The sequence below is a fragment of the Leptonotus elevatus genome, chromosome 10 (genome assembly GCF_054856555.1).
Source record: "Leptonotus elevatus isolate MCC_2025b chromosome 10, RoL_Lele_1.0, whole genome shotgun sequence".
Taxonomy (NCBI): Eukaryota; Metazoa; Chordata; class Actinopteri; order Syngnathiformes; family Syngnathidae; genus Leptonotus; species Leptonotus elevatus.
The window spans coordinates 24581892-24594959 of record NC_141248.1 but is presented as its reverse complement, the minus strand read 5'-3'; the positions used below and the strand labels follow the sequence as shown (position 1 = coordinate 24594959).

The following is a 13068-nucleotide window of genomic DNA, read 5'->3' as shown; positions in this document are numbered from 1 at the left end:
GTGACTACGCAAAAAAGCCGTCTTGCGTGTGAAACCATTTTCAGCGCGGCAGCCTGGAGAGCCAGCTGGCCGAGGCGGAGGACCGCGGCGAGATGGCGGTCAAAGAGGCCAAAGGTCGCACCCGGGACCTGGAGGACGCCCTGCAGAGAGCCAAGCAGGACATGGCCCGCCAGCTCAGAGAGTACCAGGTAGCGCTACGCTAACATGGCGACACTGCCGAACTCGGGGTCCACCATTCCCAAAAGAGATCTCGCTTACGTGGAACGTCCACGGCAGCAATGCTTTCTCGTGCCACAAGAGGGAGCCCTCACTTTGAGAAACAAAGGTCTCAAAATAATGAACGCTTCTAAGCAGTCAGGCGGGATTTTAAAATCTCTGCTAAGCGCACGCGTTCTGGTAAGAAAAACACTTTGAATTTGCTCTGAAGCTTCATGAAAGCGTCCCACGTCTTCTCGGGGGCCCGAGGAAGACCCCGACTAGACTCCTGCATGTGCTTCAGAGGTTTGATCTCAAATGTTGACCCGCCCCCGTAGGACCTGATGAACCTCAAGCTGGCTCTGGACATCGAGATCGCCACCTACAGGAAGCTGCTGGAAGGCGAGGAGGACAGGTGAGGCCGCGGCAAGTTGGCCGTCTTCCACAAATGTGTCCTGACTGACGTTTGCTCGCTTGGCAGACTGGGACAGCAGTCCATCCTCAACATCCAGACCGTCAGCAACTACAGTAAGTTGCTGGCAAATTGCTTGATGACCTCCGCCAAGGCCAGCAAACACTCCAGCCATTCTTCTATTTGCCCGTTTGTTTGTAGGCGACATCCAGTGTTGCTACAGTTGCCTTGAAGAAGTAACTTAGTTACTTCCACGATTACTTGATTTTGAAAGTAACTTTGTTACTTTACCGATTACTTGATTTCGAAAGTAACCTTGTTACTTTAACAATTACTTAATTATATAAGTAACTTTGTTACTTAAATGATAACTTGATTTCCCAAAGTAACTTACGTTACTGATTACTTGATTTTGAAAGTAATGTCATTACTTTAGCAATTGCTTGATTTTGAAAGTAACTTAGTTACTTTACCAATTGCTGAATTTCAATAGTCGCTTAGTTACTTTACTGATTGCTTAGTTACATAAGTAACTTTGTTACTTTACTTTGATTTCCCAAAGTAACTTTACCGATTACTTGATTTTAAAAGTAACATAGTTACTATAACCGATTGTTTTAAAAGTAACTGTTAGATTACAGGTTACTTTATTAGTTATTTTCAGCAGACGCCGACATCCTTGCTGAGTACATTTTTAACAGTAATATTTACATTTAGAGTTTTAAAAAATAAAGGCAATGTTTTTAACATAGTAAAAACAAAAAGTATATATATTTATATATATATATATAATTTATAACATAAAATAAAGCAGTCTTTTTTGCCCTGACATACTGTAAATATAAGTATAAGTAGAACATTCAGAGGCATCCTGCATTATGATTTTTTTTAATTTTTTTTAAAGCTTCATATTTCCGTCTTTAACCGTCCCAAACTCAACATATGACTCGGCGCATATGCGATGTGACTCCGCCCATCCGTACATAATTAACGCTGTCGTTGGTGTGTGTGTCGAACGCGTGGACTTGATTTGTACGAATTCGTCAAATGCGGCGTTTGCTCGTCAGGCAGCAGAAGTTCCAACGGTCACCACCAGAGCGCCAGCGTCTCTTCGCCTCCGAAGCTTCTCATCAAGACCACCGAGATGCGAGACCACAGCAGATACAGTAAACACTGAACTAACACGAGCGCCCTCTCAGCACCCACGTTCACCATTGCGTAACAATTAGCAACCAATGATGCAACTTTCTCGATAGGAAATGTCATGTTCGTTTCAAACTAAGCTCCTCCCTTCATTATTGCCTTCAAATGTATTCAAGGGATTTTTCTCTCAGTAAATATGAAGTGAAATTGTTGTTCGTAGACAATTTTTTCGTCATCTTCAGCATAATCATTTAGTGTCGGATTTTCCCGCACGATTATAATAATAAAATTGCACAGTAAATTGTTGGCACTTTTTCTTCATTTAGACAAAAGTATTGCTTTGCTGCCATCTTGTAGCATGTTGGAGCCAAGGAACTATGTTGAGGTGAGTTGCGGAGTTTCATTAAAAAAACTTGAAAAACTTACTTTCAAGCATAAATACCTGAACAGACATGTTCGTAACACCAAACGTCACTGATGGACCAAATGTGCTCCATTTCATATTTTCATATTCTGTTGTTTTGACAAATGATCCAATTCTCCTCCTTCGCGATTTTCATAACGCAACAAACTGCGACGTGTTTTTGGTTGCCTGAAAATGGATGCTTTTGGAGATGCCAGGAAAAATGCATTTTAAAGTACAGATAAGTCATATTAAAAAAAAAAAAAAGTCACATGCTTTAAAGTGAGAAACGATTTGAAATATGTCAACTTCACAGGCAGATCATTAAAAGTGATTTCTACAGTTGCCACCAGATGGCGGCAAAGCACAACGTTTGATGGCTTCTTGGGCTTTGGAGTCGGAGAACACTGGTTGACTTAAAAAAAAAAAAAAAAAAAGTCCAATTGGCCACATTTGTTGGCGAGATGCTTGTTTGCTACCGTCAACGTGCCCTTGAGCAAGGCACCGCGAAGTGTGTTGGGAACAACAAACAGACTTGAAGTGGGAGAAAGCTCGAGCGACATACTTGGCGAGAGAGCGCGTGTGTGTGTGTGTGTGTGTGTGTGCGTGTGTCTGGGGTGGGGGTGCGAGGTGCCGCAGCGGTCCAGTGGGGCTCGACGGCGACCGACGTCGCTTCTCCGTCCTCGTCATCCTAACAACAACAGAGAAAGAGATAGAAATGGGGAGGGAGGAGGGTGCATGAGGGGGAAGGGGTCGTTTGGTTTGTCAACATTGCGGACAGGACCTCATCTTCCTCCTCCATCATCATCATCATCATCATCATGCCGGCGTGGCGGAGGAACCTCATCTTCTGCCTGCAGCGGCTGCACGAGGACGGTAGGCAGCCGCTTGACTTCGCCTGCGTGCTTGATGTGACACTGCGCGTGCGTGGGGACTTTTCCGCATGCGAGTTATCGTCTCAAGTGCGCGCGCGCGCGCGTGCGAGTGGAGAGGAGCGCAGCGCAGCTTCCACGTTTGCCGTCACGCGATTTGCGCATGCGTGGGTTGTCAATTTGCGGCGACACAAATCCTGTGCGCTCTTCTGGGCTCAGGTTCTGGGTTCGAATCCCTTCCTGTGTGGAGTTTCATGTTAGCGAGCTTGATTCAAGAGAAATGTGTCGGTCGCTTTGAACGAGTGTTTGTCTTGTGCGACTGACCGTCCATTGTGCTTTCAAATGGGAAGAAAAAAAAGAGAAGAAGTTGATTATTATAATTGTAGAAGTCGTACATTTGTTGTGGTTCAGTTCCGCTGTTGAAGTCCAGACCATCGTCTCGTGGCAGCTTTTCTTTCATATGCCCCCCCAATGGCCAGGTATAGCTACTACACTTTGCACTGTGCCCACCTTGCAAGGGGTCAAAGGTGAATAGCAAAATGGCTCCCTCAAGTCCTTACGGTGCCATTTGTTGCGATATTTTCAAGCTTGAGAGACGAGTTAGCTTTGCGCAGTTCGCCCCGGATTTCATGGACTTCGTTTCATCAACGGACCTCGGAATGAACGGACAGAAAAAGGTGTTGGTTGTGCTTCCCTCCAAACGTCCTTCTTAAAAGTCGCTGTCACGTTAACAGTCAATGACGGGTGGTGCGTTCTTGTCATGAACACATTTCCAGTAGACTCGAGCAGGGTAAAACATGCGTCACGGCGGCAGCCATGTTGGTCGTGGCAATGTTCGCGTTAGCTTAGCATCTGCAGCTCAAAGGAAAGACGCATGTCCAATCTGCAGATTTATGTCTATGTCTGCTTTTGTTTTGCTTTTTTTTTTTTTACCCGTACATTGAACGGAACATTTTGGCACAATACAGTTGTTGTTGTTGTTTACCTGTTTTCGTGGCATCTCATCGTAGCGCAGGTGAAAAAGGACCCACAAGCACCAACAAGGTCAGTTTAGATCCACTTGAACGTATTAATATTAACGTAATAAGATATTTGCTAACATTTGCTTTTACTTTGAAAAAACAGTCATCAACTTTTGGGGCGCTTTTCTGACAAACCGGTAACTCAACCCTGATTTTAAATAAAGGGATGGAAATCAATAATTAAAAAAAAATCAAATTAATCGAAAAAAATAATACTGGCAAATTAATTATTTAAGTATTATTTGTATCCCTTATTATTAGGGCTGCAACTCAATGATTATATTCGTCAATGAGTCAGTTATTTCGTCAATTAATTGATCGATCGGACATATAAAAACGGTTTAATTTCCATCCTTTGATACAATATCCAGACCTTATTTCAAATTGACGAAAATGCATAAGCATGAATGAATTCCAATTCAGTTACCAGTTCGGTCTGCAAACATTTTGATCATTGATTTCCAAAGCAAATCTTTTACATTGTAATTCCTTGCAAAGATCAACTTTAATGAAGAATTACACAAATTGGAGAATATTTACGACCGAGAAGCTGAAATTCTGAGATTTTGGACAGTTTTAAATGGAAAATAATTATAGCTTAATTTGATAAGCAATTGTTGATTAATTGTTGCGCCTTTTATAAACTCTTCTTAATATAGTTCAATATTAAGTGTTCTTTTCCTTATTAATAATGAACACATTAAATACCTTTTTATTGTTTTTTTTATTGAGATTTTTTTGTATTTGCTTCCTGTGCGTGTGCTTCGCGTGCTCATTTGGACGCCATCCACGCGCAACATAGTAACACGTTCGCCAGCGATGAAATGAAGCGCGAGTCGCAGTTTGGAGCCTCTCGAAAGCGGCGCTTTGCAAATCCAAAAGTCGTATGTTGGTCTGCGGGAGGCCGTTCAGCATATTTTTTTATTCCTTCTTGTTCGCCAACACACCAGATGAACGTGCGTATTTTTGTGCTCGCTGGCCAGCTGTGCTGCCGTCCGCTGATTACTGCCTTATGGCCGCCTGAATTGCTCATAAACTGGACCGGGCTGCTTTTTTAATAGCGGACTGCCGGCCACGATGAGAGAGAGAAAAAACGCTGCAAGTCGTTATCATGTTGATCTTGGAAATGGCGAGGCGCTTTAATGAAGTTCTCTTGGCTGCCCTTCAGCAAGGCAGCGATCGACCTCCTGCCTGCGCTGCCATCGGAATCGGCGCGTGAAAAAACTCATTTTGAGGGATTCGCAATGCGGTCAAAGGAATTGGGGAAAAAGCAAATCGGCCACAAAATCACGTTATGATTACAAAAATGAGTAAAACTACAAAGAAATATGGCTGAATGCTAAAACCCAAAACATCCTGCTTTTCAAGTGAGCAAAAGTATTGGAACGTGCAATTGCTGCTTTTCCATTGATTGCTTAAACATCAGATTGTGCTTGTTTGGTTCTGGCTTTCACTTGTGAAATTTGCATTTGCTGTTTGGCAAACATGAAGTGACAAACGCACGCAAACCATCGCAAGAAATCAGAGGTGGCAAAATCCAGGTCCACAAAGTCAAAACCCTGCCACAGTTTGGCTTTAGCCCTTTTGCCCCTTTTGGCTAATTGTTTCCTTTCATCCGTTGTCGTGCTAGCTAGCAGGTAAACGAGCACCATGGAAGCTAGCTAGGGAGCTAGCTAGGGAGCTAGCTAGCTAGGGAGCTAGCTAGGGAGCTAGCTAGGGAGCTAGTACCAGCCAAACTAAAGCCAAAGTGTGTGTGTGTGTGTGTGTGTGTGTGTGTGTGTGTGTGTGTGTGTGTGTGTGTGTGTGTGTGTGTGTGTGTGTGTGTGTGTGTGTGTGTGTGTGTGTGTGTGTGTGTGTGTGTGTGTGTGCGTGCGTGCGTGCGTGCGTGTGATGCACAAGCCATGTCAGCGTTTGATCATAACATTTCATTTCCATGCGGCTCGATTATGCGTGTGCGTCAGGAAGCGCGCGTGTCCCCGAGGCCTTCAATCAGCGCGGAGACGGCGGCGGGATAATTTCAGGGCGCTAACGATAATGTCGCGCGTGTGAAGTGCAAGGAGAGGAAACGAGTGATGAGGAAAAAGCGAGATGAGAGAAAACAGCATGTTTCCGTTGTCGTCTTAAATCGCGGCAGAGCATCTCACGGTCGGGTGGACTTTGCAGAAGGATTAGCGCGCATCGCTAATTGTGTGTGTGTGGGCGTGTGTGTGTGTGTGTGTGACTGTTGTGTAGGGCAGTGAAGTGGAACCCCGCATACTCGTGGTTCAGCATCTGCAAATTGACAGATTTGCACTTTAAAAAAAAAAAATAAACTTATTTTTCATATTTTTGGGGGGTGGAGCCAACCCCCTTTTTGTGTCAAATGCTTAGCAGTATAAACCCGATTTAAGATTTTTTTTTCCCATCAAACTTTTCTTATATTTATGCGACAAGAATTTTCAGATTTGAGAAGCGAACAAGCTTCAATAAAAACAAAACGAAATGAAACACGTCACGTGTCTCTGGAGCGAACAAAGCACGCTAGCTTCATGCTAGCATACGATGCGAAATGCCGAAGACGGGCTAACGGAAATGAGCAGAGATTTGACGCGGGTTCGAAACCTTGACAACAATTTTGTTGTAAACTGCCACAACAATTATTGTGAGATAATAATTTGAAAACGTTGCAGCAACGCATGCAAGCACAGCATACCGCAAGATTCGCAGGCGTGTGCGTGTGTGCGCGTGTGCGTGCGCAGGATGCGTGAAGAAGGCACGTCGCCGTGGGAGAACGCAGCTTCACTCGTAATTGGATCGGACCGCGAGTCATGCGGCGGAAACGACAAACTCATCTTCCGTTTCACCTCCTCGCACGCGCGCCCCCACGCGCACGTCCAGCGTGTGTGCGCGCGTGTGGGGGCGCGTGTGTAAATTGCCGTTGCGAGCTGATTGCTTTTCCCGATTGGAGCGAGCGGGACGCCACTAAATCTCCTCCCGCAACGTGTTTTTGCGGCCCCGAACTGGGATGAGGCAGATTTACGGGCGTCGGGATGACATTTGGTTCGGGCGTTTATTTCAAGGGGGCCAACACGGCGGAAGGGGGGGGGGGGGGGGGGGGGGGTTCTGGGTTCGAATCTGACTGCTCAGGACTTCACGTGAGGAGTTTGCACACAAAACAAATGTTTGCTTAAAGTGACGATGTTTTTGTATTTAAGAGACTTGCAATTGGCTGGCATGGGTCCATTTTGTTTTCCAAGCAAAAGTTAGACTTTTGGGGGGTAAACTTGTTTATTTATTTATTTTTATCTCTCTCTCTCTCCAAGAAGTTTTTTTTTAGACAAGTTTTATCTCAGAAAAAAGAGCCGTAATATTACGGGGGACATGCTTTTTTTTTTTTTTTTTTTTAATAAGGGTATATTGTTTTTCTTTCTTCCCAAAAAATGTCTTAACATTGACAGACAAAGCAAATTACGTTTTTTAGAATTATTATTATTATTATCTTTGTTAATAATATTATCATTTATTATTATCATCATTATTATTATTATTATTATTGTTATTTTAGTTTGATCATTGTGAGGGAAACAAATGTTTTTTTAAAGGTTGTATAAAAAAGTTGTCATTTTCTAAGATTTAAGTTGTCATTTTTCTCTTGAATTAATGTTTAGGCAAAAACACAATTTGAATGATAAGCGGCAGATTGAAGACGAAATGTGATGTGTTGCAAGATTACTGCTTTTGTGTGGTTAAAAAAATAATAAATGAAAATAATACTTTCCATTTTGGAGCCCCCCCCCCCCCTTTTTTTTTTCTTGTGTCTCCTCCCTCGAAGTCTTCCAATGTCGTCAGCAGGACGCGTTGCTGGTGCACACGTTGGCCTTCAGTTGCAAAATGGTTGCCGCTCCATTAATGCGACTGATTGCTGTTAAAGTTTGACTTTTTCCACTTGACGCGATTTCCTTCGGGGCAACAAATTGTCATCAAATCCAAACAAGTCTTCTCTGTTTGTGTTTGTTGACATAGACACAGATGTGTGTGCGTGTGCGTGCGCGCGTGCGTGTTCCTTGCCATCGAAATGTACTCATGCGTGAGCGGAATGGAATATTCCCGCTCGCTGCGCGACACGATTTGCGCTCCAGCAGCCGCAGCAGCAGTAAATGCAAACACGCGCACGCACGCACGCACGTGCGCGCGCGTCTTCTCAGGCGTAATGAAGGACTTGTAAGTGTCGTCTCGCCGATGAGACGCTACGCTCGCCGTCTGCGCTCAATCACGTACGCCGCGTCGTCGTCATCGACTCCAGAATCGGAGAACAATGTTCGAGCAATCGGTCAGGATGAGGAAATGAAGACTCGATGCAGGCATATGCGAGAGATCATTTCAGTCATGTGTGCATGAGAGTGTTTTAGTAGCGTGAGAGAGCATTTCAATAATGGTGGGAGTGTTTCAATTGCACGTGCGAGTGCCCGCATGAGAGCATTTCTTGAGAGTGTGAGAGAGCGTTTTGATAGTGAACGTGAGAGTGCGAAATTTGAAACTGCTCCACGTGAAGTCGTCACAACATCTATGCTAATCTTTCTCAACCCATCAATGGCTTTTGTGTTATATGTTAGCATTAAGCTAGCAGACTTTGGTTAACTTCGAACTTTTAAGCTTTAAGCATAAATACCAATTTATTATTATTCATTTTTCATATGCGCTCACGTTCTCCACTGTAGTATCTGTGACTTTCAACGATCCAATCGTTGGTCATTCTCTGACGATTACGCAATCTTTTTGCGCTCGTTGCGACGCGAGTCGACAATATTGCGAGTCCGTGTGGAAAAAACGATCATCGGATAATTCCGCACGATAAAATTTGATGAAGAATCGGCAATATTGTGAAATGGAATGAATGAGTTCATGCGGCGTGTCTTTGTGGCGACGTGTCGAATGTTCCCGTCCTTCGTCTGTGATACCGACAAACTGCAATAATCCAATAAAGTCTAATTGACACGCTAATTATTACCGCAAAATAGGAAGTCAAAGAGTGCGGACGTGTGTGTGCGCATTTCTGCGCGTTACATCACGGACGGAGTCCCGCTGGGAGAGCAATTAGCATAATCATTAAGCCGGCGCTGTTTGTTCCTCTTTAGCACAACGCTGTCAAACGTTCGCTACTTCTTTAGCCGTCACTCATTTCAATTCTGTGCGTGCGTGCGTGACTTGCCTCATGAAGATAGAAATTTCATTCCCATGAAATTTGCAATCTGAACCTTCTTTAAAAATGAGACTTTTCTGTCACTCGCCCAAGAGCGGAAAACCCGCCGAAGACATTTTTTGATTCGAATTGGAGCGAATCAAATCATTGAGTCACGAATCGAATCTCAACTGGACTCAATTGCGTTGTATCGTGTTTGGGACACAGAATTTTTTTTTGGTTATTCAATTGCCATTTCCTCATTTTATTGTAAATCAATTGCATGGTATCGTAATCATAATGGATATCTCATAATATGCCTTTTTAAGTCATAACCGAATACTTCCTCCTCCCTGTGTTGGATTTACAAGCATGCCAATCCTCTAGGTGGCAGTAGTGAGCCAAATGTTCCATCAGAAGGAACTTCTGTCTGATGACGTCATTTCCTCAAAATACATTTTTTTTTTTTTTTTTAATAATACTAAGGTGAGTCTATCAGAACGGAGCAAACCTGTTTGAAAAAAAGCATAAATATAATCTTCACGAATCAAATGTATGTCAAGCATCCAAATGCTTTTTAATGAGCGGAGGGTACGAGTTCACCGAGGACGACCGCCATTTTGACTTGTGACGTAACTCGGACTTTGTTCATTGTTCTCCATTTTGATTGTTGAAGATGAGCAGTAATGATGACACGACTGATTTTGACTTTTGACTCTGTATTCATATTATTGCACACATATGACATCATTGCTTTGACATAAGACGTCCGATCCTATTTTTAGGCGCGTTTCCACATTTTCTAGAAAGATAAAAGCAGGACTGAGAAGACGTTTCGGTCTTTTTCTGTCACGGGATATTCACGTCATCATCTGGAATTTTTGGAGGACGCGCGCGCGTGTGCGTGCGTGCGCGTGCGTGCGTGTCTGCGCGTGTTAGCGTGAACCAAGTAAAGCAGAACAAGATGGCAGCCAGTCGGTCTGTGTTAGCATCTGTACTGGCTTCGCGCCTGCAGCCAAAAAACACACGAACGCACGAAGCAAGCATTTATTTTGAAGGCCAAGATGTTTGAATCGATCATTTTCTTGCTTGCTGTTGGGCTTCTATTCGTGAAATCCTTTAGTGGCTTTGTGCAGATTTGTCAGCGTGTACTTGCCCCCCCCCCCCCCCCCCCCCCCCCAAATCCCCTCACTCCATTCAGCTTTGTATTTGTATCACATTTTTTCTGCTTTGTTGTCATTTTTGTGACTTCAAAAAGTACAAGGTCTGGTATGACCCCCCCCCCTTTTTTTTAACCAACTAACCTGACTGAGAGACTGACTGACTGAGTGGTTAACTAGCTACCTGTCTACCTGACTGACTATCTGAGCGTCTGACCAACCAACATCAAAATAACAATGAGTGACAAACAACAGAAAAACGAACAAACGTCTTACAGAGTGAGTGAACGCCTAACTAACTAACTAACTAACTAACTAACTGAGACTGACTAACTAAATGAGTAAGGAACTAACTGATAGACAGATTGATGGACTAACTGAGTGAATAACTATCTGACTATCAATCTGAACGTGTCACCAAACAACGAATTGAACTTACTGACCAACCGACCGAGCGACTGACTAAGTTAGTTAGTTAGCTAGTGTGTTTCAGTGTGTGTGTGTCTGGTCACGTGTTTGGTTAATAAGTCAGTTGGTTAGTTGGGTAACTTGGGTCGTTAGTCAGGCTGGTTGGTTGCTTTGTCTCTCAGTCAGTTAATTGTTTAGTTAGAACGCATTTGAGGTGATGATCATCATTCTGTGCTGTCAACTAACCCGAACAACTCGTAGACTAACAAGTGAGTCTGTATGCTAATTGTTTGCTTCTCGTGTCGAGTCGCCACTCGTCCCGATTTCCTTACAATTGTTCTCTTTTTTTTTTGCCAGCTGTCTCGGGAAAATAAAAATCTCTCCCTGGACACAATTTGTCCCGTTTAAAAAAAAAATTTTTTTAAGAAGAATGTCAAAAGCTAATTTGATTTCCTCAATTCTGTAGTTTGAAAATGTGCTACCGCAGAACACTTTGTTACCGAGCGTGCCGGCGGCGGCGGCGCATTTCCGTAAGTGCACTTTAAATTACCGCAATTCTGTGAACAATTCCAAAGGTGTCTGAAAGCGAAGCCTTTGAGCCTGACACAAAAAGTCTTGTCATAAAAAGCATCCTATCGTTGCCGATCAATTTTTTTTTTGCATGACTCTGCTGATATTTTTTTGCCATTCATCTTTAGCGATGAGCTCTTCTTCTCACCGCCTGATCTTGAGTTCCCTCCACAGATTTTCAACTCAATTCACTGCAAAACGTTCATATTCTCGTCCGCGATTCATTTCCTAACCACTTCTGAGGTGCGTTTTGGGATTTGGTCACGCTAAAAAGTCCAACATTGTCCACATTTGCCTTGGGGACGAACCATTGAAAGTGCCCGAGCTTGTTCAGGCGTCCCGCCGCACTCATGCGAGTTCACTCAAACGGCCACGAGAGGGCGCCGCAGGCTCACCGCAGGTCATCACGCACTGCAACGTGCATGCGCGCGTTTCAGTTGAAAGAAATCCTCTTGTTTGGGACACGAAGCCTCCCAGCAACAAAATACACGATGAACGGAAGAAAAACAACAACAACAAGACAGCCATGAATAAGTCGCCCCCCCCCCCCGTGTCCCCCTCTCCCCCGTGTTCTCTGTCACACACGCACGCACGCACACACACACACGCACGCACGCCACTTGACACTTTCAATGGGTGCGTTTCCCCCCCTGCGTCACATGACACAATGGCTGTTTTACAACAAACAGCCGTCACGTATCCTCCTACGCGCGCGCGCGTGCGCGTGCGCATCTTTGGGTCACTGTGTTAATTCATGAGCAGCAGCATGAGGTTAATGGAAAGCCTGTCAGAAAGTCTGCCGCGCATCCTCAGGCCACATTCTAAAGAAATACGCGCGCACGCGTGCACGCGCACACACCTAAGCAAGCTAAAGAACAAGTCAAATGTGCACGTGACCCATTTAACTTGTGCTGTACGCGCCACCAACGCAGTCCGCCATTTGCTCCGTTGCCATGGCAACACATGCTTCAAACATGCGTTTTGTGTGCGTGTGTGCCTTGAGAATGTGTTTGCGCACGTGTTTGTAATCGTGGCACATGTCAGGGTTGGTGCGTGTGTGTGCGTGCGTGTGTGTGTGGGTGTGTGTGGGGGGGGCGGGGCTATGATGCGTTTTCGTAGACAGGGCACTTGCGCCGATCATGGGACGGGAGTTCGCTTTCTCCGGGAAATGAGCCGGCAATTGGTGATTGAATTCGGCTGTGACCACTCCCACAGCGGCGCAGCGCCATTTATTTTTCTTCTTTTTGAGAGCTCAGTATTGTTCATCCGGCAGTCTTACCGTTTCAACATGTCATCATCGTTGCTCTCTTTTTTTACATTAAAAAATCATTATTATTTGTGTGCGTGCGCGTGAGTTTGTGCTCTTCATCTGCGAGATTACCAACATGTGTTCTAACCCGCCTCCGCGCAGGAGCTCGCTCACGCGCCGCCGAGGATTCCTGACAAATTGTTTGCCAGCAAAACAATTGTGTGTTTGTGACGGCAAGGTGACAGCGGCTGTCGTGTCTTTGCCGTTGGCGTGCGTGCAATCGATTGCCAGCGGTTGTGGAATTTGGAATCTCCGGAGCCCGAAGCAACTCAAACGCTTCCATGACAAGTTGAATGGAAGCTAAACGGACGAGTCGGAGGACAAACAAAAGCTTTTCTGTGGCGCCGTCAACGGGAATGACGTTGTCCCGCCTCGCCTGTCCGTCATACTCGCTTGCGCTTTTATTTTGCCGGCAA

The 13068-nt window shown here is 44.7% G+C and overlaps 2 protein-coding genes across 3 annotated transcripts in view; both read left to right on the top strand.

Annotated features, from left to right (window-relative positions):
• Positions 1-2056, top strand: part of LOC147167744 (keratin, type II cytoskeletal cochleal-like) — a 7560-nt gene extending 5504 nt beyond the window's left edge. The window contains exons 7-10 of the mRNA XM_086086627.1: positions 45-188; positions 534-610; positions 677-723; positions 1675-2056. Coding sequence (XP_085942753.1) covers positions 45-188; positions 534-610; positions 677-723; positions 1675-1784 — 378 coding nt within the window. The 3' untranslated portion in view covers positions 1785-2056. The remainder of the gene's footprint in view (positions 1-44; positions 189-533; positions 611-676; positions 724-1674) is intronic.
• A 708-nt stretch (positions 2057-2764) lies between these two features.
• Positions 2765-13068, top strand: part of grip2b (glutamate receptor interacting protein 2b) — a 63160-nt gene continuing 52856 nt past the window's right edge. For both annotated transcript variants that reach the window (XM_086086812.1, XM_086086810.1), the window contains exon 1: positions 2765-3029. In XM_086086812.1, the coding sequence (XP_085942938.1) occupies positions 2975-3029 (55 nt within the window). In that variant the 5' untranslated portion in view covers positions 2765-2974. The remainder of the gene's footprint in view (positions 3030-13068) is intronic.